Source organism: Lathamus discolor, chromosome 1 (genome assembly GCF_037157495.1).
Source record: "Lathamus discolor isolate bLatDis1 chromosome 1, bLatDis1.hap1, whole genome shotgun sequence".
NCBI lineage: Eukaryota > Metazoa > Chordata > Aves > Psittaciformes > Psittacidae > Lathamus > Lathamus discolor.
This window is the reverse complement of record NC_088884.1, coordinates 79,522,177-79,546,985: the sequence shown is the minus strand read 5'-3', so window position 1 is coordinate 79,546,985 and position 24,809 is coordinate 79,522,177. Positions and strand designations below refer to the sequence as shown.

The window sequence follows — 24,809 nt, the reverse complement described above, 5'->3', positions numbered from 1 at the left end:
AATTTTGAATAATCATCTCTCTAACCAAATTTACTGGTTTGGAAATATTTTACAATATGCATTTATTGATGGAGATAACATGTATGTTCCCGAGTGCTTAAATGTTTAATTCATCAGCATTTAGGCTCCTTCAAAGGCTCAAGCTTTAGAAGCTGTACATACATGACTACATACCCAACAGCCTTTTATTTTGCAGCAGCAGTGCTGTTTAGAAGATCCTCAGATAGTTCCTACTTGTCACGTGTTGGCTGGTTTCACAAAACAGTCTTGGTGTGTGTGAACTAGATAGAAATCAGAGAAACTAAACCAGAAGCTAACCAGAAAAAAAAAAAAAAAAAACCACAAATTAAAACAAGCCAGCTTGGACAGAGCCTTGGCCAGGTCGCAGGGGGGTGGAACTAGATGATCTTCAGGTCCTTTCCAACCCTAACTATTCTATGATTCTATGTTTCTATAAGCTCTGCTCCAGGTGCAAATCACTAACACACCCCAATCCCCAGTGGAGAAATAAAGAACTGAATTAAGTATCAATCCTTCAGACAGCATAAATCACATGTGTGCAGAACATTAGGTGCAACAGACCAGAATAAATCTAGTCCAGAGTTAAACAGACAAATTATACACAGCATATATGAAGGGGTCTCAGCATCAACTACTGCCTACCGATAATCAGGTCTTACTGTACCAAATAACCTGCTAACAGGTTCAACCTGTGAAGTACAGATCTACTTTTTCCAGATCAGCCTTCAAAGACTGTCTAGCATCTAGCAGTTCACCAAAAAAAAAAAAAAAAACCACCATTAACTGTATTAAATAAAAAAGAAAGTGAATTAATGATTTATTCCACAAGTTCCCTGTCTTTCAGATTAAAGAAGTCTGACATGAACCACTATAAACAGTTAATTAGCAAAAAAGTGATGCTAAATATGAATGAATGACAATTCTCACACAGTCAAAAAAAAGAGACAGACTTCAGACCTCTTAAAGTCATACAGATTTGAGCTGATTCAGCCAAATGGAAAGAAGGAGAGGAATGATTTCTGAATAAGTACACCCTAAATTGATTCTGCTTTGAGAAAACACTGCATGCAGTTTTAGCAGGCTGGTCTTGAATGCATTCCCAGCCTTTGCGAAAAAAAAAAAAGTAAAAGCTTTTCCTGGATAGAAATGATAACTTGGAACCTTCTTTAAATAGCAAACGTTAGATTTTGAATCTTATTTCTAGGACAGGGAAAAGAGAACTTAACAGCAGTATGACCCAATTTGTTCCACTCTTATATGTTAAGTGCAAAGCCCAATTTCAAAGTTAAATTGTAAACCTATTTAAAGACTTTAAAAAGCTCAAAAACATAAGATATGGTAATAGTAGTTACACTGTATACTATTTCCAACTAAAATGGCTTAGATTGTGGAACTACTAGTAGGATCTCACTAGCACAACTGCAAAAAGTGTTACAAACCATAACCTGAGGACACACGGTAGTACCCACTCTTCCTTCAACTGTTTGGTCAAGTATGTGCACAGAGCTTCTCATGAATCATGACCAACATTTTTCTTACTGTCAAAATGATCTGCTAGTTCAAATCATAATTAATTCAGTGTTACGAAAAGTTTGGATGAACTCATTTTATTGCAAGGTGGGTTTTTTGGGGTTCCCCCTCAAAATAAATTATTGCAGATAATTCAATTCTTTGGAACCTCCCAGACATGGTGAAGTGATCAGAATATCCAAACACGCTCTGCAAAGAGGATTACAAAATGGTTGACTTTCCCATTTTTCTTCATCCATAAAAATGTACTGCCTCGTACATATATATCACACTACTTACTTTCTTATAGGAAAGTATACCTATGCTTCCTTAGAAAGGTCCCTCCTCTGAGTAACTAGGCTCACAGATCTATTAAAGGAGTTACACATTAACAGGCTCACAATCATATGGTCAAACCTGACCCATTAGACACTGTCTGATGAAGAGAGCCTTAAAAATCATCCTCCAAATCAAAGCTGCCACAGACAGAACAATTTGACTTTGCTCAAGTGATACACAAGCTGATGAAGACTGGGGAATTCCTTTACCCTCAAAAAAAAAGCACATCTATGGTTGTGGGCCTTTTGTACAATTCCTCTGGATAAATCTCCACAAGCAAGTACATCTGTTAAAATTAATATATAGACACACAGAAAAAAGGAAGATTTCACAAAAAAGATACATATTTGTTCTCCTAATGTAAAACACAAAAAGATTGCCATACTTGGTCAGATCAGAGAATTATCTACATTTTAACCTCTGCCCTCTCCTCCCAAAGTCCTTCTCTCCCTCCTCATCAGGATTACCTAGCAGCAGAAATCAGAAAGACACTAAAATGGTCATGTTTAACTATGCTCTACCTAGTAAACACAACACTGTCATTTGTACTCCTAAACCAAACAGAGATGAGTAATGAATCACTGAACAATCTGATTCTCAACGTTTTCCAGTTGAGGAAAATAAGGCAGTGACTTCCTAAGTCTCCAGCGCAGGGCACAGTGTTTCCTAACAACCTAATTAAAAGCCCTTACTATGTTTGCTCTTTCTGCTCATTTCCTTTCTCTAGGATTATTCTGGGATTCATCAGTTCACCTATTAGCACCAAACCTAAGCCCGAAGCTTTTAGCTTTTGTCATCCTCTCCATAGATGTACTTCTCTCATCCAGCAAAGAATCACTGAAACCGCTTGCCATAGAAACCAGAACCACTTTCAGGAACTTTATATGTACATTTCTAGTTGATGCAAAATCCAGACCAGTAATGAAGTCTTACTTACTGAGGGATTTCTTGTCAATCAGATAAACAACTATGTCCACTAAGACTTGCAGGAAACAAACCCTAACCTAAAAAGACATAGGAGCAAATCTTATCCAACACACTCCTTTGCTCTTTTTAAGTCTACGCTGCAGCTATGAGATCTTTTTCTCATGTAGAAGAGAAAAACGTCACAGTTGCTTTTCATTTGTGTGCATGAGATGCACCTTCCAGTTCCTCAAAAGCAGAAAAAGTAACTTCATTTTGTAGCATGCTGGCAAGAAAGTAATAGAAACCTTCAATCATAACATCTAGCTCCACTGAAAGGATCTAGACTCAGTTGCAAAAGTGTGACCACTCTTGAAGACAGTGTCTCTCTCATCTATCTATTGCTTCTTTATGGATTGTCTTTGGACAATTAGCATCTTCTACAGTAAAGCTTTAATTCTGAGCAGGTTGGTGTTTCTTAGTTGTGTTGCTTTTCACATTTATAGCATTTCCAGTAAGAGTTTAAGAGCTTTGGTATAAAGCCCTGAGTCCTCTAGCAAATCAAATGTTTAACATTAAATGTTTCAATCTCTCAAAAGAGATGAAACCATAAGAGTAAGCCGCAGGGACGCTTGCAGCTGTGAGAACACATGCTGGCATAGGCTGTGTGGTTATCTTGCCTTGCTAATGAGGAAAGCTCTAGTGATCTCAAGTTACTTTGCTGCTTGCTGGTCTGTTTCTGTTCATCTGAGAACTGATATTCATCTATAGTGTGGGAAGTCTAAACAATATTTCAATAGGAAAATAAAATAAAAAATAATTAAAAAGAAAGGTTTGCTTGCTCATAGCAAGACAGGAGCTCTATTATAGGACACACCACTATCTCCAGTGTCAGGACTTCCTGGTCCAAAATAACCCAAATCTACCAATAGGTTAAGCCTGAAATGCGCATTCTTGCACTTAAAGGTCCTCAAAGACACGTTACAACATGAATGCATGTTCAGACAGCTTTTCCCTCCCCTCAGCCAAAAATAAGTATTTGTCATCTGAGACATGATTCCACAAAAAAAACAGACCCTTAATTCAAGAAAATTTCATAACTCCTGTACAGGAAAAAGGTATGCAAGCCTCATCACACTACATTAAAAAGGAAGGATTTACTTCTCCTCCCCACCCCCTCCATTCCTCCCCTCCCCTCGACTAACAGGAGTAATCAACTGCTGTGAAAGAACCATATCCTGTACAAACTACCTGAAGAAAAATCAGGTTTTCATTTAAACATGGTTGTAGTTCATGTGCTGCCTTGTTTTAATCTTAGAAACAAGTGACAGCAGTATTGAAGGAAATGCATGACCCTGTATTCTTTGGAAGCCATATCAACTTATAATTAGAAGACCATCTGTTCTCAAAATTTAACAACTCAAGGTAGCTGGTACCTGATCATCTGACAAGAAGGATCAAAAAAACCCATAAACTCAATGTCAAGCGTACTTTCTCTTGTAGAAGGCCTGCAACTGTGAATCCCCTAAACAGCAAAAGTACTTAGCAAGGTGCCTACTCCTTGACAGTGCTACTCAGAAGGATACAATGATGATGCAGTATATACTGGCCAGAAAAAAACATACTTAGCTTTGATACAAGTACTGGTGAGGGTTAGGTAATTTTGGACTACCATTTGTTTTTCCAAACGTAGGCTGTCTCCCAGTTTCCCTCCCCAGCACACTAGAGCAGGGATGTGAAATGAGAGGAAAAGAAGGGAAGAAGCAGGAAAGGCTACCACTGTAGAAACAAACACACAGCAGCACCATACAGAACCCGGTAACAATGCAGAAATCATACAGTAACAGGTGGTAAACAAAGCACCCTTAAAAAAAGGTAAAATTTGTTCTCCATCTCTCTGCTGTATTTGCAGAGCACTGCAAAAGACGTTATATTGGACAGCTGATCTCTACCCCCTTCTCCTTCCCCTTAACAAAAAGTGTATTTTCGTCGTGCTATGCATGAGATTAGAAATGCCATCATCCCCTGATGTTCTTCTGTGTGCTTGCACTGAACTGCTCAAGAGCACTAGGAAACTACATATCGCCTTTAAATTCCTTTTGATGTTGTGGAGTCAAATTCAGGAAGAATCTAACTGCCTCCAAACAATTGCTCACCCTTGCTGGCTTATAGTATTTATTTTCCAAATTAGCAACAAAGATCATTAGATATTAAAAGTAATCCATATAGGAACTGCAGGCAGCATAAAGCAGCAAAGACTAAATAATTTTTCCCAGTTTCAAGGGGATCCTGAACCAGAAGCCCCTACTCAGGGAAGAGCAAAACTTGAGTCATTTGAATACCATATATATTTGAGTCATTTAAATATCCATAGGTAAAAGTGTTAGTACATGAATGAAAAATTTAAAGAATTAAAAGCTTGAGGATGATCAGGGGACTGGAGCACCTCCCGTATGAAGACAGGCTGAGAAAGTTGGGGCTGTTCAGCCTGGAGAAGAGAAGGCTGCGTGGAGACCTCATAGCAGCCTTCCAGTATCTGAAGGGGGCCTATAGGGATGCTGGGGAGGGACTCTTCGTCAGGGACTGTAGTGACAGGACAAGGGGTAATGGGTTAAAACTTAAACAGGGGAAGTTTAGATTGGATATAAGGAGGAAATTCTTTCCTGTTAGGGTGGTGAGGCAGTGGAATGGGTTGCCCAGGGAGGTTGTGAATGCTCCATCCCTGGCGGTGTTCAAGGCCAGGTTGGACGAAGCCTTGGGTGAGATGGTTTAGTGTGAGGCGTCCCTGCCCGTGGTAGGGGGTTGGAACTGGATGATCTTGAGGTCCTTTCCAACCCTAACTATTCTATGATTCTATGATTCTATATAGATGAATAAACAGTTTAAATGCAACAGCCATCAAAATCTTAGATTTACCAATGATAATATATTACTTAGCATTTCAGTTTACAAACAAAGTTACTAAAATTAAACTGAAGAAGCCAGTCACATAGTATTTATTCCCGTAACTGTTATACATGTTTAACTCCTCCAATTTCTAATGCAATGATCTCTAGAAGCCCACTTAACAGTGTTCTATGCCAGTATTTTGGCACCTGATCATGCTCATTTCAATAAGCACACACAAAAAGACTGTTTTAATACTTCGGGGAGTTGGGGAGGGGAGGGAGGATGTTGTGGTGTGCTGGGGTTTTGTTTGGGTTCTTTTTAATAATCCAGTCTCTTCCAAGGCTGAATTCATAAGAAATGCTTAATGGAGGTCAACTGACAAACATTCACATTATCATGAGATCTCTTCAAATACTGATCTAGATGTTGATAATGACTCCTTCCATAGATTCTTTATGGTTTAAACGTGAATACTGATTCTGCAATTGCAATACATTCTGTATATTGGTACGCTCCAATTTTTCCCAATCAGTACAGAAGTTTTTGGTATTTAGTCCAGGTTATAAATAGGAAAAAAAAAAAAAAAGTATAGTTCCCTCAGGAACTATAGGAGAACAGACTAATATTCTTTGGAAGCAAAAGTGACTATACAAAACATAACAACAGTGCACGACTGATTTACAAGTATACCAATAGTAAAAAGAAGGATCACTAAATCAAGGGTTTTTTTGGTGATTTACTAGGACCTCTAAGTTAGAATAGAGCTTTACAAAAATTTATCATTGCAACCTGCTTCTCAAGGCTACTAATACAACCAGAAAACCTGCTTCTGCTTTGCAGTCCAATGTACAACTACTGCAAGCACTAAGTCAACCACTTAGATACAACAACTAGTATCCACACAGAAGGAAACCAACTATGCTTTCGTACCTCTATTTTTTCCCACTACAAAAAGTGACTCTGCTTCTCTCTTTTCTACTTAATACCACATAAAGACCCATGAGAATACTATATTTGGTATTAGATTAGCTATAGCATCAGTACAAGACCATTGCTAAAATGAACTATAATGCAGGAGTACCTCTGTGTTATTGCTATCAACATTATTAATAAGATCACTAAGCAACTAAAAGGAAGCCTGCTCCAAACCAGAGCCTTACAGTTTCAAGATAAATAGTTCACACTTTAGGGAACACTCAAGGGACAAAGTTAGAAACTAAAACCACCAGAATTACAATAATGTCAAAAGAGACAAATGGTTTCAAGAGAAATACAGCAACGCAGACAAGACTTCTCAGTAATATACATACTGAATGGTGGGAATAATAAACTGCAACCCTAGTTAGGGGCATAATGTCTGAATAGTCTGAATACACAATGGACAAAAAATAAACAAAAAATACACCCCAAAACAAACAAACAAACAAAAAAGGCAGATATTTCAAATTGTCCAGAATTTAAAGTAATCCTCCCCCCAGCTTAATGGCAAAAGGCACAGTTAAACTACAGAAGTTCAATAGTACCACTGACATCACCCATTTTACTAGAAGCTGCTTTCAAGTAGGTAGTATTCCCCATGTTTGTTTAATGGATCAAGAAGAGACCAGCTGTTCAGCCTATGCTACAGTTCAAAGCAAATCAAGGTATTAGATTCTACTTCAATAGGAAACATGGGAGAACAAATGTATTGGGGAACCTAGATAAACACAAAAAGTCTGATTTTATTTCCTCATACAATTGCAAACAGACAGAACATAGAATGCCTCTGATACCAAGCACTCCTGAGGAGATAGCTTTGAGTTATTCTAAAAGAGAATTATGTTATAATTTCATGCTGGAACTGAGGACAGAATGAACCTTAAAGCCGGCAACATTCTAGAAAGTCGACAGACATCTGTCACTGAAAGAATTATTTAAGTGTAATGCTGTGGGATACAGATAATGCCTTTAAACCACTGACTATAGAAACGCATATTGCACAACTAAACATACATAATGGGAGAAAGTTTAGTTTTCTATCAACACCTAACAGCTCAGGAATGGTACTAGTAATAGAATGATACAGTACTAAGGCAAATTAATTTGTTTTTATTTACTTAAAAAAAATTAAATCAATGGAGAAGTGAGAATTAATCTGATTTTCGGAGAAACAATGTATGCATTAGAAGCTCAGCCAGTCTCAAGAGCAGCACTGAATGCATTTAAGAGGCTAACAAACAGACAACTATATTTCGAAAAGTAAGATGCTCATTCCACACTATTATGCAAAGGAGAGAACTTCTGACTCTGGAGTAGAACACTAACAAGATGCTGGAGTACACCTATCATACTTCTCCATCACAATAAAGTAGAATGTTCGTCAGGGGCTTACCCCAAAAAACGTGAAATTCCTTGCAGAGTATTTTCTTGGTTAAACTCTCTCACTCAGATATCCAATGCCTCTAGCCACAAAAAGACCACAGAAATAGATCAAAGTAGAAAGATGTTTTCAGCAGTACCATGTTATTTCAGCTGAAACATAAATCGGATCTTAAACACAGATCAGCCAAATGCGGGAAATTTCAATGCAGGGCGTCAGACATCAAATTTGCATTGCACTACTTATTCTAATGGACAATCACCTTGGTCTAAGCAAATTTCAACTTTGAGGAGTTCCATTGTTCTCAAGTTCCACATAGTCCATCATGGTCCAATTCTTAGAGAAATTATTTCTATCAAAATACAAAAAATACCCACTGCCTTTCCTTCCCTCTTCTGGCTTCTAAGGAAGAGGTTTCCAAGGAAACCTTAAACCACACACACTAAAAAAATATTACTTTTCAACTAAAAAAAAAAAAAAAAATACAGTTCCTACTAAAGCATGCTGAGGGATACCATGCCAAAACCAAGCTCCACTGGCACCATTAATTCCTCCTTGGATATGCGGGGGTTTGTTAACCTTCGAGAAATCACTTGCACTGTCCTTTTGGCTTCTTGCAAAGTATAACTGGGCAACTAATCCATACTGCACTGAAATCTATTGCATTTTTCCAAGAACCTATGTTAATTACAGGAATACTTTCCATGTTCAGGTTTGAGCTTTTCAAAATGAGATTACAATAACATTCCCCATTTATGAAAAGAATGTAATTTCTGGCTCTTCAAGATCAGTAAGAGAAGATGAAAATAAAGGCGCATATGCTACATCCCACAGCTGTAGTATTTGCTCAGAGTAGCTGAGGAATGAAGCTATGCTGCACCACAGCTGGTGAATATACTACAACACAGCAAGTCTAAAGCACTCTCAATCCAAGCGAAAGCTGTATGGGGGCATATGCATGATATTGTCAGTATTATATCCAAGATATCCCTGCTACCTATTGCCCTAAGATGACAACCAAAGAGAGATGTAATTGCTTCAGGACAGGTAGCATGCTCTTTAGTCTCCTCTGATCTTCATTGGATCCAGAAAATTTCTTGGAAACCGGTAAGCAATACGTCAATAATTGTGATTTATTTGCACACATTCTTAAGAAATGGGAAAGAAAACTCAGACACCAGAGCATTTTTCACAAGAGGCTGAGGTAGCAATCAACCAGAGGTCACATCTTCACATATTTTTTAACAATTTTTAACAGCTTTTAACAACTTTTAACAGCTTCCAAAACCAAGAGGCAATTCAATCATTCAAAGTTGAGGTGACAAGAACAGCAATAAAAAAAAAAAACCCACCAACAAACAAAAATGAACAATCAGGGACAATCAAGTGTGTAGAGAAATAAAGAGCCAAGACCACAGCCAAGAGATTGAGATAACTACCAGATAACAGCCTGAGTCAGCCAGCATCTTGGCTCCATGAGTTGAGTCACTTTTTAACAATACATTTGGCCTTAGCTAAATTTAATACAAAGCACAAGTTCTGCACACGTGGGAAGTCTTTATTAAAAGTAATGTGCTAAAATACTTGGTTTTGGATCTAAAACATCAGTTCCTGCAATTATATTGGAACGCATTTTATGGGAGGCTAGAAGGATAATGAAGAGATTTTTCTGGTCCCCAAACAGATCAGAGAAATCCCTTGTTCAGTCTCTAAACAGAGAAGTCTGTTTAATTACAGCAAATCCTATTAAACTGATCTTCCTTATAAAGGGCTGAAGTGACCAACTCCAAAAGGCTATAAAAGACACAATGGATTCAGAATTTAATTAGGACATACTGTTAGCTAGCTATAATCTACTAATTAGCATTCTTAGTTTTTACAACTCATTGCAATAATACCCTTTTCCTTTTAAATTGCACCCTTCTTTTTCTGGGCCAAAGTTATACAATTCTACCAGTGTGGTAGTAATTACAGTGATTGCCTAGAGAACAGCAGCCTGGAAATATCTGTAAATGTTTAATTAGGGGATAAAGGAAAGACAAGGAAAAAAAAGAAATCAGATAGAGGAATCACTGTTCTCCAATCTATGTGTTTAGTAACCACTTAATCCATTCTAAACCATACATTCATTGCATTTTTCTTGCAAGATTTCCACAGCATCCTAAAATGTCAAAACTGATTTCAGAACATCACTATCGTCTAAGATACTACATTTGGCATGAAAACAGAACCTAAAAATGAAAAAAACTTGAGAATTAAAATACTGACCTGTAGCTGAAATACAAAGAACATCCGAAACTTGAGTGAATGATATTTCATGTATTCATTAAACTGGTACTATACCATTGTAACTAAAATTTTCACCAGATTACTCCCTCTGACAAAATCCTACTTTCATAATAAAACTATTTAGCTTTAGGTTTTCTTCACTCCAAGAAGACATGCCCAAATGAGTACAAAATATCACACATATTAACAAATAAATTCTCTATTGTGATACTTACCATTCAGTAAGAATACAACTACAAAATGACACAAGTTTATTAAATTATTTCATACTAACTCAAGAAAAGCAACTAACTTTCTTCAACTCAGTTCTTTAAGAAGTGAAAAGAAAATCGCAGAAAGCTTCAGTGTAGCAGATTATCATTAACCAAAAGGAATCTACTATTTAAGTGAGGTCACCTGGAAGTAGAATATAACGTGTCAAGTACTACCACTGCTGTTTTTCCCCTCCAGCAGTTTCCCTCATCGACCTTTCAAAGCAAATCTTGAAAAAGTGCTGCCTAAAACAGCAAGTATACGTTAAGAGCTTCAAGAACATGATCATGCTTGAATTACGGAAACTATTTAATTAAACTTTCTTAGATATTTAAAAACCTCAAGAGGGAAAGTCATTTTATCACACTGAAAGCTGACTTAATTTCAGCAAACTTTGGAGTTGGACTCTGAGCCTGTTTTCTATAAGAGTGATGAGGTTTCTTACTGGAGAGTCCAGAGAGATGCCCAACTCACATTTGTTGAGAAACAACTAAACAGGAGGACACTAACTCGGAGAAAACTAGTTACTTCCAGATTACACTAGCAAAATGTTCTAGGTGGGAACCATTTTTAAAAAGCTTTTAATAAATACAGGTGAGTACAAAGAGACCTCAATTTTAATCTACCTCTCAGTTTTATACTAATTTAGGGATGCTTTTAAGAGGGACAAAAGAACTAGACAGACAAGATCCTCTGATCTTTTGCCTATTCCCTAAGTAGCCAGACCACCACCACCAAAAAAAAAAAAAAAAAAAGGTAGGGTGCTTAATGATAATTGCATAACAAGAAATGCACAGCCTGTGACAAAAGAACAGATGTACAGGTATTAAACAGTGTTACTTAAGTATAGCCAAGAACACAGTTTATATCTGTTTGTGAAAACTGAAGCTCTGGAGGTTTTAACTGGAGCTCTAAAATAAGACCGGTGTAATGTGAACTTTGTTTTACTGGCAATCTGTCAACATTCAGCAACAGTTCAGTTGTATGTGGGGTCAATGCTCCAAGGAATGCTGCAAGAGGTAAGCACTATAGAAGTATTAATTATGAACAGGGTAAAATACATCCAAAAGTAAACTGAGTGGTTAGCATCAATTCTAGGAAAACTAACATAACACACAGGAGAACTGAGTGCTCAAGAAGTGGCTTGCAAGTCTGACAAGAAACATTTAAAGAGAGGCCTGCAAGCTGAAAATGCATCTTATTCACATGAACTACCTGAGAAAAGCACCAATATAACTCAGCTGCTTAAACATAACATGCAAGTTTATTGAACTTATGCAATCATGCCACTGCATTAACACAACAGTGACATTAGATGACAAACCTGGTTTTCTTCTTGCAAAACTCTGTATTGCTCCTTCCAAATGGTGATTTTTGAAGCTTCATCTTTCCTCAGAGCTCTCTCCTTTTTTAGCTCAGGACTCCAGAAGGTCTTGATACTGTTCATGGAAGAACTCAGCTTGCTTTCTTTCACCTCCACATCCTTGCGAAGCAGATCATTTTCCCTTAGTACTTCTTTGAGTTGTGTCTGCAGATCCATTATTGTGTTATCCCTGGCCTGGCGCAGTGAGTGAGGCACAGTGGATGCCATACTCACTGGAGGGAGATGGTGCTCTCCAAATGCAATAGTATCACTGGCAACTCCACTACTGGCAATGTTAGGGCTGCTACCCATTGCAGTCATCCTAACTCCATAAGGCAGGCGCCCCCCAGATCGGCCCAAAGTCATGGTGCTTTTTGGGGTGTCTGCACCCACGTTCTCATGGTCACTTAGATACATAGGGCCAGATGTAGCATAGGCAGCATTTAAGGACTGAATATTTTCCATTGAAAGGGTTTTCCCACTGCCACCCCCAGTACTACTCCCAGAACTGCCTCCTGTGCTGTTGGTTCGACGATGGCCCAAGCGTGGTGACCGTGGCAGCCTTGGTGAACGCCCTGGACTCTGGTTGCTTGGCTCAACCTTACCAACTGACCGAGCACTTCCATACATGATTAAGCTGGTGATGTGAGGCAATTATATAGGCATAAATCAGGAATGAGAGAAATCCTGTTAAGTTGTTCAACAGTTAAAAGTCAGCTTAAGGCCAATCACAACTTATAAAAGATCCAGTTGTCCATCTTTGAAGTCACGTGCTCACGATGTTCAGAACCATATCTGTATCAAAAAGAATAACATATTAAAATCTGTATCAATAACAAAATAACTCAATAAATGCCTAGTTTATCACCAAATATTTTGTCCCACATTAGCATAAAGTGTATTCTACTACCTTTACATTTTTCCACCATCTTTTCAATTCCTACACACAGAAAAGCAATTTTTATTTAAATTTTAATATTTAAACTCAAAAAGGAACTTCTATTCTTGCTTTCCTGTTGTTATATTATGACAATAAAGAGAAAGAGGAATACAATTCAACCCATAACTTTTTATCTACAAAAGTTAACTTATTTTCTTGTTTCTAACTGGCCCTAGTTCTTTACCTATTACCTTTCCGAGCAGGAGAGACAATCAAAATGTAAAGCCCATTCAGTAGTACTTTTTTTATCTTTTTAGCACTGCTCGGTTCTAAGCTCTGACACGGCTTCTAAACCCTGCTGCTGTGAAAATAATCTTGCAAATGGGAGGGTAAACAGACAACATGGTTCTGATCATGACCTTGACTAGCAGGTCCCTTTGGTGTCCCTGTCAGCCCTCCTTCAAAGTCAGAACCAAAACCAAGAAACATCATGAAATCATTACTGACCGCAAAGCTTAAGCAGCTACAGATACAACTCTGAAAGAACAGCGATAACACACCACATGGGACCGACCAATTTGGTTAAGAGGAACAAAAGAATCACACCTGCACAGAAAACTGGTTCAAGTGTCTTATTTTCTATCAAACTGGGATTCGGTCCAAAACAAAAATCTTTGTTAAGGTCAAGCAAAGATTTCAGTCCAAATATGCTTCTTATTAACCAGCTCTGATTAATTCCATTAAATAACATAATTCCAAAAGCAGTAACCTCTTAAGAAAACAGAACAGTACCATATCATCATAGTGCAGTTCCTCCTCCCCTCTACTTCTTTAAACAAGAACTCTGATAGCACATGCAATAAAATTCCACGGTTTTGCACTGTTAACATTATGCTGTTCTACAAGTGCTAGTAGGTAACACTTCAGGGGCACTGGGCTGAGACCAGTGTTACTAGCCAAGATCGCACAGAGGAACAAGAAACAGACGAAATCCACTCTTGTGGCTGAACTACTGTGATTTAGAACTACTCCTATTATAGAGTTATCACTGTTTCCCCCCCTCTATTTCTTCCAGTGTACACTATTTCAAGCCACTGTTGGGCTCAACTGAAATGAAAACTAGAACACTGAAACATTCCTGATCTGACCTCTCCCTATCAGATGAAAAGAGTACAGCTAGTGTCCAAAGAGCGGCAGCATCTTACATATCCCAGTATCTTTCCTTTCACACCGGCTTTCATGTAGCTTCACCTTCTGCTTGGAGGTAAGGCTTGACAGATATTAGGAATCAATTTTTCCAAACCCTATGGCACATTTGTGAGATAATAACTGGGCAAGAAGATGTAAGATTAGGCTTAAAAGAAGAGTACACTTACAAAAGAAACTGTAAAAATAGTACAAGTGGGTGGAGGGGAAGAGACCAAAAAATTAACATTGCAAATAAGACTGGAAAAGGGTAGAAAGAAAAAAGTAAAAGCTTGATAAAGAAGAGATACATAATTTTTTTTTCTTTTCAGAAATTTAGTATATATTATACAATTTAGTATAGGAAAAGATACAACAAGAAATAGTTTTTAAATGTTTATTTTAACCGTGAGTTGTAAATGGAAAACAAGATCAAAGTAAGCCAGCATTTCATCATTTTTGCACTATTTCACAGTAGATACAGTATCATGAGTAATTTCACAAAGCTTATGGAAGCCGATTCCATTTTTTGAGCAGTCCTCAAGAAGTTCAAGCGCTCTCTCTCTTACGCTCACTTTCTCTTTTTTAATGACAACCAAAGCTAGCAACAATATTGCTATGGAATATTTTAAAACACATATGTAAAGGAAAACAGGCCAAGGAAAGATAGCCAGCAGCATTAATAATTGAAGTTAGCTACCAAAACACCACCTACAGATAATTTCTAAAATACAAGTTACAGATAAAATCTCTCTTCTATTTCAGCTTATGCAAAACAGTACAGAAATATAAACTATGTAACAAAGTCTACAGTGTTCTACTGGAGTTGCTTCAATAAGCAAGACACTGTGCCACAGATCTGGAAGAAAAACACTTCTTACAAACAGAAAAGCTATTTCAGACTAATGTCACTGTTTGAGATACCAAAATGCTAAAAATGCTGCTGTGACACCACTTGAGCACTCAAAACAAGTTAGATATGATTTCTTAGACACTACATAAAGTACATTCAAGAGAGATCTTGCAGTCACAAAGATTCTCTTGAAAAATTAATCGAAATCACAGCACTTCTTTGCTAGAAACTCACCAGAGTGAATCAGTGCAAACATGCATTCACTTAAGAGATTCATACAAGTTTACTTAACCAGAAGATTAGACATGTTTAATCTTTGTGTTTTAAAGTACCTTATCCCCAAAACATTAAGTTTAAATGTTGCTAGAAGTATATTACTGTTGCATGCAGAAATACCACCTAGTAAAGTATTTAACAACATACAAGAAGCCCAAAAAAGACGGAAAGCTCATGGAATTGCTTTTGTAAACATGTTGTTAAACTGTTAATGGCTTTTCAAAAAATGAAAGTGACTGATGTCCTTAACAGAAAAGTAGCTTCCCAGGCAGCTGAAAGGAGCTGGTACCACAGCAGGCACAGTGCAGTAGCCATCTTCTAATACACCAGCAGGCAGGCTAGCTCTCTTCCACCTTCAGTGGAAACAGCAATCCTTCACTTATTCAGCTCTAAGCTTTGTTCCACAGGTAGGCACTGTAACCTCTGTTATGCCAGAAAAAAAATCAAACTATTCAAGCTACAAAAGCCAGCTGCTAATATTAGCTGTTTATTAGGGTTACAGAAAGGATTCCTGGAGCCAGCATACACAAAATTCAGGAAGAACTCTGCCATCGCTGACATTGCCGCCACGCATTACTCTGCATTCACTTCTCAAAAGCAAAACCAAACAAAAGCATTAGATTAAGAAAAGAAAGTCTTTGGAAACAAGCAAACATAACCCTCCAGTATTTCTCTTGAGATGAGAACTTTCATTACATCATTGTTAGACTTTTAAAATCGGGAATAATCTGAATATTAACCAAATATACCTTTCCAACCATGGAACCAGTTTCAGTATTTCCACTGACACAGAGATTTGTCAAGAAAGAAAACAGACAAACAAACAAAAAAACCCAACATGTTACAAGATAAATCTAAACTCTTCCTTCCTCCCTCCCATTTTTTTTTTCCTAGTAGCATTTATCACCAGCCATTTCACTTTGTTGCTATTAGGAATCCATAAGCAGAAGTAGATATTAAGACAAACCACACTAGGAAAAAACATCTTTCATCCTGGAAACAGCAAAGTGAAGGAAGTGGCGGAAATATCTTTTCTCATTCACACTACAAATTAATCAGGAAAAAAACACCTTCCAGTTAGCTCCATCAGTCCAAGCAAAATTACATGGAATATTTCTTTCCGACAGCAACATAACAGAAAAGTTACAAGTTTTTCAACATTCTGCACCAGACTAGCGTTGTACTAGGAATTTCAGAAGTAGAATCTTATCTTCCATGAGGACAACAGGCAGTCCTGTTACTTTTTTCCTCTTCTACTGTGATTCTAAATATAGTCTCAAATAAATCATCCCTTAACCTTAAGGATGGTGATAACCACAAGGAACACTTGTCCAACTGTGACATGAATGTATTGACCACTTTTCCTCTGCAAACTCTCCTGCAGGTTTCAAAAACCTTTAGTGTTTTCTGCCAGTGCAGGACCTCTTACCTAAGCTTACAGAGACTATAAACTGCAAGTGTTTAAAAAACCAAAACCACTGAAGTCAGTGCTAAACCATTTTTCCCCAAGGTCACTTGCACACATTTACATTTGTGAAACAAAACTTTCTTGTTCTCTGTTCACTAAGAGAACACAGACTTCCAAAGAGCATCCTATCTGCAAGCTGAATGAAAAAACAACAATCCAACAAATCAATGTCAGCCAAAGTAAAAACTTCATGTAAATATCCAGAGACTTCCATAGCAGCTTTGCAAGTACAGAGACAATCAACCTGCTTCACTAGTTGAAAATGCTATCTATAGACTACGAAAAAGCTTGAAAGGAGGACTATGAGAACCATTAAAAGAATAGATGAGAATTATACAATACTGTAGGAAAAGGTTTGAAAAAAGGATAGTTATAAACACATTTTTTGTATGAAAGATAACTGCATCCTGCCTGAAGTCCCAGCTAAAAAGATGTCTTACGAGATCGCAGGAAACTGTCCAAAACCACTCGGAGACACACACCATGAATTGTGAAAGAAAGTTTATAATCTGACAGTAAACATTTAAATGTACTACAGTGCAACTTGTAGCAACTGAAATGAATCTGTTTCACTACAGTAGCATTGTCATAGCCAATGAAAAGCAACTGAGAATCAAGCCTTCTCGGAAGCAACTACCACTCCAAGACATACAGTGATATCCAGAACCATACATAATGAAAAAGGTAATTCAAAGCAGCATGAAAGCAGGTAAATCCTGCAGCAGAACCTAACCTGCTGAAAGATCGGTAAAATGCAACGTGCCCAACTTCATGCTTTTAAGGCAATTATAACGTGAGAGAGGGAAGGAACACTACTCTTGTCAAAAGATGTAGAGTTTTCAATAAGGGTTGTATGCAGGCATAGTAGAAATGTTAGAAATTCTGGGGGGATCAACTTCAGTATAAATAAGCCAATAAAATGAGATGTGCTTACCAATGCTGTCTCAATCAGCCCCTATATCTAGTATTCTATGTGAAACAATGGCTCAGAAGGCTGACATTCCTGGCTACAGCTGACAGCAAATTGAAGATTCATTAATGCAAAGTTAACCTCTGGAGGATCTCTGTCATTCATAGATAGATAGATAGATAGATAGATAGATAGATAGATAGATAGATAGATAGATAGATAGATAGATAGATAGATAGATAGATAAACATTTTTCCTACCTCCCCCTATTCCAGGACAAATACTAATACCACAGTAATTACTTCTAGGTACATAACAACCAAAGATGGAAAAGCATACTGCAGAAACACAAGAAAATCCCAGCTCCCATTTGTTAAAACAAAAAGAATTTTGGAATAACTTCTGTAGCCTTCAGCAAGGAACATTTCCTCTGAATTTCTTTTCTGCAATTTCTGTTAAGGACTGACATGGGCTGACAGACAGCAACATTTACAGAGTCAGCTCCTTAACAGTGTCACTGCCTGACAGTCAGGAATAGGGCAGTTTGACCAGGAACTAGGCAGGCAAGCACATCTTACAGCACAGTGATTTCTCCATCAGCATAATGGAAGCCATAAAGCCAGCTTCCAGAAGACTGAGCTTTCTTGTAGTACCAATTCCTGTCTGCACAAGGAAAGCTTTGAATGTCAGCTTTATAATAGCTACAGAAAAGTCAGCCTTACAAGAGCCGTCTTAATCTGATAAGACACTGTTGCAGACACATTAGACTTCATTAACAGAGGCAGCAATTGCTCACATTTTCATAATTCACACCTGAATAGTTAATCAGAAAAAAGCATTACTAGATTATACAGTAAGACCTGGACTCCAGAATAGAGCAGGAAGCCCTATTGGAATGGAATTCCGAAAAAAAGGAACATCTTCTATTCCAGTGAAACCCTGCCAGATATCTTTACCCCAGAATTCAAAGAGTGGGTATGATGAGAGAATAGAAAAGATTCACAACTTCAGGGTGTGTTAACCAAGACCAAGAGGGAAATTGAATTCCTGTCACCTTCTGATGCACACCACAATTACAAAAGCTATGGTTGCTATGTTCCTGTAGATAAAAGACGTGAAGCATCTATTTTAGGACTATATTATAGATTAGGTTTGACTAGTTATCAAAGGTAAAAAAGCTCATTACTTTTCATGTTAAATTAACAACACACACACAATAAGGGCAGCAGAATGTTCACTTTGGAAATTGTCTGCAAGCCAGCCAATGCTGGACACAAGGCACTAAACCCATGAAAATTAGGGCTGTTTATCCTTATCAAAATAGTCTTACTCCCATGGCCTTGACAGCAAGAAAGCAAAAGGGATGAATTAAATTAAGACAAAAAGACCAAAAAAGTAACTGTTCATATTGTGATTCTCATTCCCAGATAGCACATAAATAGATACCAAAGCACCGACATCTGTTTATGTCCAATCCTTTTCAAAAGTTTGATTAGTTTTGCTGTCTTGTTGGGAGAAGGGTGGAAGGTGAGATGCTGAAGTTCACCTACTTGCATATCTGCCAAGTTCACTGAAAACAACAGTGCCCCTGTTCTGTTTCACCAAACACAAGACAGGACCATATACATCCTCACCCATATACACAGACAGAAATCTTCCCAAAAAAAAATATCTCAAAACCCCCTGACAATTTTCAGGTGACTTTGACACATCCCAAAACATTCTTCCAAAACTTTTGTAAAAAGAAGGCCAGCAACCCTGACCCTAACATTCTGAGGAAAAACGCAGCAGTCATTTGGAAGAGTGCTTTATTTCTAAACATAAGCTGACACTCAGGTTACGCGCTTTTTAAATTTGAAAGGTTAGTGCAAATGGTGCCCATACCCTTTAAATCACCACAGAACATGGAAACATCCTGACTATCTGTCCTTTTCAGACACCATTCTGTTTCTCATTCTTTTCTCCCATTCCTACAAGATATCCCATGCAGAATATACTACCCAAATGCCTCTAAATAAGAACCAGAAATATTCATCAGCTTCCTAGTTAATCTGTCTGCTGCAAATATACATTTCCTTTCATGAGATCTACTTCTTCTGCAAGGAAGATGCAAGATGACAGAACATGCTCTACTCTATAGCATGTTCTCTGCAAAAGCAGGTGTAACTAACATCAGGTTTTGTTTCTTAGAATTCCCTTAAGTCCTGATATCAGCATAAAGGATATACTTTCACATTCATAACTTAATTCTTTTGCATTTGCTTTCCCAAAAAAACAAGACAACAAAAAAAAAAGGGAAAAAAAAAGCTATTATTATAAAAATGCATGTATTTTAGCTAAACCTTTATTTACTCATATCTACTGACTCTTTGAGATGCACCACTTGCTTTCAAGGATTCTTCCCTAAAGCTCTGGAGGTCAGCTTCCGCTCTAGGCAGAACATGCAGTGCTACTGATATTTCCAAAGGTCTCACCTCATCTCACTTGTCAGACTAAAGTGGTTCTGTTCACAGTACACCAAGAGTTAACCTGGTCACTAAATCTGGGTGCATAAGCAAGTTCTTCCCCTTTGTCCGGCTGCTGTGTACCAACAGAAACTTTTCTTCCTTCTTAACACTTCTGGACCTTGTACTTCAAGGCTTCCAAGGTATGGCTAGGTCTTGGACACTGTTCCAGCATCTATTCTCTCCTATAGCTTTAAGTATTTCACTGGCAGCACAGTTTGTTACAGGATGATTAGCACATGATGAAGATGCGTTGTGGACCATTCTCAGCTGCTGGTTCTTGCCTGGGTTTACCAGGGTTTGGGCTCAGTCCCTCCCTGCCCTCCGTTCTGACACATGTAAGTAGGCTGGATAGGTGCATCAGGATTTGTTTTGTCAATGACTAGGAGCTAAATGTAAATCTTTAAATTTAAAAGCAGATGTGAACAATAAACAATAGAGATAAACAATAAAACTTATCATGTCTTTTTCTTTCTTTTTAAAAAAAGTCCAAAACACAAAAAGCAACAGGAGTCAGAACACATTCAGTGAACTGATTAAAACAACTCTCACTCTTCTAATTACCTAAAAGACTGAAGACCTGTGGATGTTAATTTCCTGTCACTGTATGGCTAAAGAGTTTATGTCCAATTTTTAGCATACATGTCTGTTTCTCTCTTCCCCCCAGGAGGCATGCAACCAACAACCAACTTCCCAACAGAAGAAACAAAATGACAGAAGTGTTAAAGATATTTTAAAAGCCCTGAAGTACCTAGAACCATGTTTCTGGTGAATCCACAGAGACAGCTAGTCTAAAGTCACCATGGGTAATATCACTAAGCAAAGCATACTTCTACAGAATTCCCGTCATAATTTCACCCTGACAACAAAGTTGCGTTAATGACAGTGACACAACCCACATGCTAAGAAATAAGGCTTTTCCCAAACCAGTGCTGGATTTTCTAGGGTCTCATGCTCTTCCACTGCCATATGGCAGCACACTGCATGCCACAGTTAAAATCTTGGCTCAAACCGGCAGTAGTTGATCAAATCCTCATCACCCAGAGTGCTCTTACAGCAGGGTAAGCACAAGATCCAAGAATGCGTATTATTGTTTCCTAATTCTAGCTATCAGTCCGATTATTTAAAAAGCTTCATGCATGCATCCATCTGTACACACAGACAGACCTTCTAAATGTACTAAAGTTTACAAGTGGCTTAGCCAGGTAAGTGTTGCAAGAAACCTCTCACACAATAGAGGCTTTTGGAGGAATAGACTTGAAAATAGGGAGGGGTGAGGGAAGGAGGGATAAGAGTGGCAGAGTATCCTGCTTCACAAAATAAGGAACAGCATCAAGGAGCTCATGCACAATACGTTTACAACAGTATGTTTACAATAGTATGGTGAAATATTTCTATGCATGCAGCATCACAGGTAACTGCTACCAGGAACAGAGAAAGTGGCAGATTCAGCAAAACAAAAAACCCCAACCTAGGTTTCTTTCATGACCAAGACTTGCAGTTCAAGAAAAAGATACAGGCCATGTAAATACCCAACCTGCTTTTTTGCTAGTCAGGCCATTAGCTAGATATTAAAGAGGAAAAGTTAACGCAATTCTCATAAGAGCTTGTGACAGGATCAAAGATAAATGCTAAGACTTATAAAAAACATGCTACTTTAATACAGCCCTGAGAGCAGAAACTCGAACTGAAGAAAACCTGCTAACAGCCCTACTAGTTAGCCCTAAATCTGCTAACAGATTTAATTACAGCTAAATTGGTTTCCCAAAGATGATGGAGAAAGTTCAAATTACATCAAGTACTATGATAAAGTCACATTTCACTCAGCAGATCCCAGACTTATTCTAGCTGCAGTCTCTGTTGTAGCTTGACGGATCCAGACAATTCCAAATATCTGGGTGATATAGTTAAGTCATATACTTGACTATACAGGGAAACACTGTTCTGTGATAAAGTTCTGAACTATACTTCCAGAACTGACCTATACTCAGTACAGCTGTCTCAGTTGTTAAATAACTAGTGGGTTAGCCCAAATATTTTATTCCCGAAAAAAAAACCCAGCACCAACTCTAGCACTACCAACTCTGTTCACACTAGCATGGGCAAGGCAGTGATTTTTCTCTTCTAATCCTTTTTGATATGGCTGTAAGTGTATTGACTCATGAGTGACCCTGAACTGGGGCAAGCATCTGAGCTGCTGCAGTTTTCAACACAAAATTCAGGAATATGTCAGGCTGTAGACTGCAGCAGCTCAGGAGGAGACGAACACACAGCCACCTACTGCTATAGATGCAGTAACCTCCAGGAGAAAAGGAGGGCAGGCAGCTGGTGGAGGTTACTGCTGTAGACATCCTAGCCGAGTTGGCTTTTGTTTAAGAAATTATGCCTCTGCAGTCAAACGAGACAACTTTCTGCTTACAGCCTGTTGGATTTGAGGTAACACATCATCCAGCTACAACCACTCTGCATGCACCAATGTGACCCCAAAACGAGCTTGGATAAAGTGTTAAACATACAATGTTTTTTCAGACCCATCTGCTTTTGATTCTCTTGGCTTTTGTACTGCTTGCCCCCAGCACCACCTCCATAAGTGTTTCCTCGTATCTTTTTTTCCCCATCTCCTAGCCTCTCCCACTCCCACTGGGGTCTCACTTTAAACCATTTCACACCACATCGCCATGAACCATGATGTGAACTTCCAGCACGCTTGCAACATTCCATATAAGATAAATGTACTCTTCATAATGAAGATGCAGAGTTCATATTACAATCAAGACAGATGTGGAAAGCCAGCAGTTCCTGACACACGCTTCAGGATGGCAGCACATTCAGAAACAAAGCACCGTGTCAGCTGACACTTACTTTGTAGTAGATGCATTAAAATAAACGAGACGTGACGGTTCGGTATTCACAGGGAAAAACACAAGAAGCCAACCACACCGCGAGGTTTAGGCAGAAAGACACCGCTCACCATTACCTCAGATGATGTGACCGAGACAACAAAAGCGTGCGCTTCCCAAGGACGGGCAAAATAAGTCAGGGCGGAAAAATACGATACTGAACGCGAATGAGAAGAGCGCGAAGGATCTACTGCCGTACGAGGCAAAACCAAACCGAACCAACCAAACCCGAACCCGCCCCAGCGCACCACCGCCGTGAGCCATGCCCGGCAGGACGCGGGCCAGCTCGGGGTGATGTGGCCGTCCCCGCCGTGGTCCTCGCGGGCCAGGGGCGGGCGGGCGGGCGGCCGGGACCCAGCCCCCGGGCGGTGACAGCATGCAGCGGCCCGGCAGCGCCGAGGCCCCGACCCCCCCCACACTTCAGCCGCCTCCCCCGGCCGCGCCCGGGCGCCCTCTCTCTCCGGCCGGCCGGGCGGCCGACAGGCCACGGCGCCCCCGGGGAATCCACCACCGGCATCGGACCTACCTGGGCGACAGGCCCCACCGCCGCCACAGCCCCTACCCAGCCCCGGCGACTGCCCGCAGCTACCGGCTCCCGCAGGCCCCGCCCCGGCCCGGGCTCCCCCCAGCGGCCGGTGGGAAGCCGTAACCCCCGTCCCCGCACGGAGCGGGGCCCCTCACCTGCCTGTCAAGCCGCGGGGCAGGGCGAGGCGGCGGCGAGGGGAGGCCAGGTCGGCTCCTCGCGCGCGGCTCTCCGCCTCTCGCTGCGCGCGCTCCGGCTCCGCCGCTCCCCTCCCGCGCCCCGCGGCGCGAGACACGCGCAGGCCCCGCCCCCGCCGGCGGAGCGCGGCGCCCCGCAGCCCCGCCCTTCCCACGGCGCGCGCTCGCGGGCCAGGCTTCCCTCCCTCCCTCCCCGTGGGCCTGCGTCAGCGCTTGGCGCTCCCGTAGGAAGTTTGGCTCCTCTCCTCTGCCGTAGCGGCTGCTCCGGGCGTCACTCCCGCCTTCCTCCACCAGCAGGACCTGCGCAGGGCGGGAACTGCGAACTGTGCCTGGCGGACGGCCCTCAGCCCGGCCCAGGTACTGCGGCCGGCAGGAAGGGCTCCCCTCCCTTCGCTCCCCTTCACTCCCCTTCTTCACTCCCCTTCACTCCCTTTCTTCACTCCCCTTCACTCCCCTTCTTCACTCCCTTTGTTACTCCCCTTCACTCCCTTTCTTCACTCCCCTTCTTCACTCCCCTTCTTCACTCCCTTCACTCCCCTTTTTCACTCCCTTTCTTCACTCCCCTTCACTCCCTTTCTTCACTCCCCTTCACTCCCTTTCTTCACTCCCCTCCTTCACTCCCTTCACTCCCTTTCTTCACTCCCCTTCTTCACTCCCCTTCTTCACTCCCTTCACTCCCCTTCTTCACTCCCTTTCTTCACTCCCCTTCACTCCCTTTCTTCACTCCCCTCCTTCACTCCCCTTCACTCCCTCACTGGTGGTCACGGTGGCGGCCCCCCCAGCGGAGCCACCCGTGGGGCGAAGGGCGCGCGAGGGGCAGCCGTTGGCGGGCGCTCCGGGGATCGGGGAGGGTGGGATCGTGGTGGTTCCTCAGCGGAGAGCCCTTGGCAGCGCCGGCTGAGGGGCAGCGCCTACCGGGGTGGAGATCGTGGTGCCAGCCCTGTGCCCGCTGCCCGCCCCTGCCGCCAGCCCCACTGCTCCTTGGGCTGGTCTCCCCAGTCTCCCGGAGGTGAGGCCCTAGGGGCCGCAGGGTTGCGACGGTTTCGGTGTTTGGAGACACAAAGGCAGTGCCCAAGCTGGTACACAGCCTTACTGCTGCTTAGGCACGCTTACACGGGGAACAGTTCCGTTCCCTGATAAATACTCCTTCCTTAGAATTGTGCTGGAGCAGGCCCTGGAGCACAAGTCT

The 24,809-nt window shown here is 40.5% G+C and overlaps 1 protein-coding gene across 7 annotated transcripts in view; it reads right to left on the bottom strand.

The window, feature by feature from the left end:
- The window catches only part of ERC1 (ELKS/RAB6-interacting/CAST family member 1), a 289,289-nt gene extending 265,561 nt beyond the window's left edge, over positions 1-23,728 (bottom strand). For 5 of the 7 annotated variants that reach the window (XM_065682550.1, XM_065682581.1, XM_065682574.1 and 2 more), the window contains exons 1-2: positions 23,582-23,728; positions 11,886-12,719 (exon numbers count right to left, since the gene is read on the bottom strand). In XM_065682550.1, coding sequence (XP_065538622.1) covers positions 11,886-12,554 — 669 coding nt within the window. In that variant the 5' untranslated portion in view covers positions 12,555-12,719; positions 23,582-23,728. Of the gene's footprint in view, positions 1-11,885; positions 12,720-23,426; positions 23,510-23,581 lie in introns of those variants that run through there. The other 2 variants (XM_065682560.1, XM_065682567.1) reach the window with 2 other exon arrangements.
- Between the last annotated feature and the right edge of the window lie 1,081 nt (positions 23,729-24,809).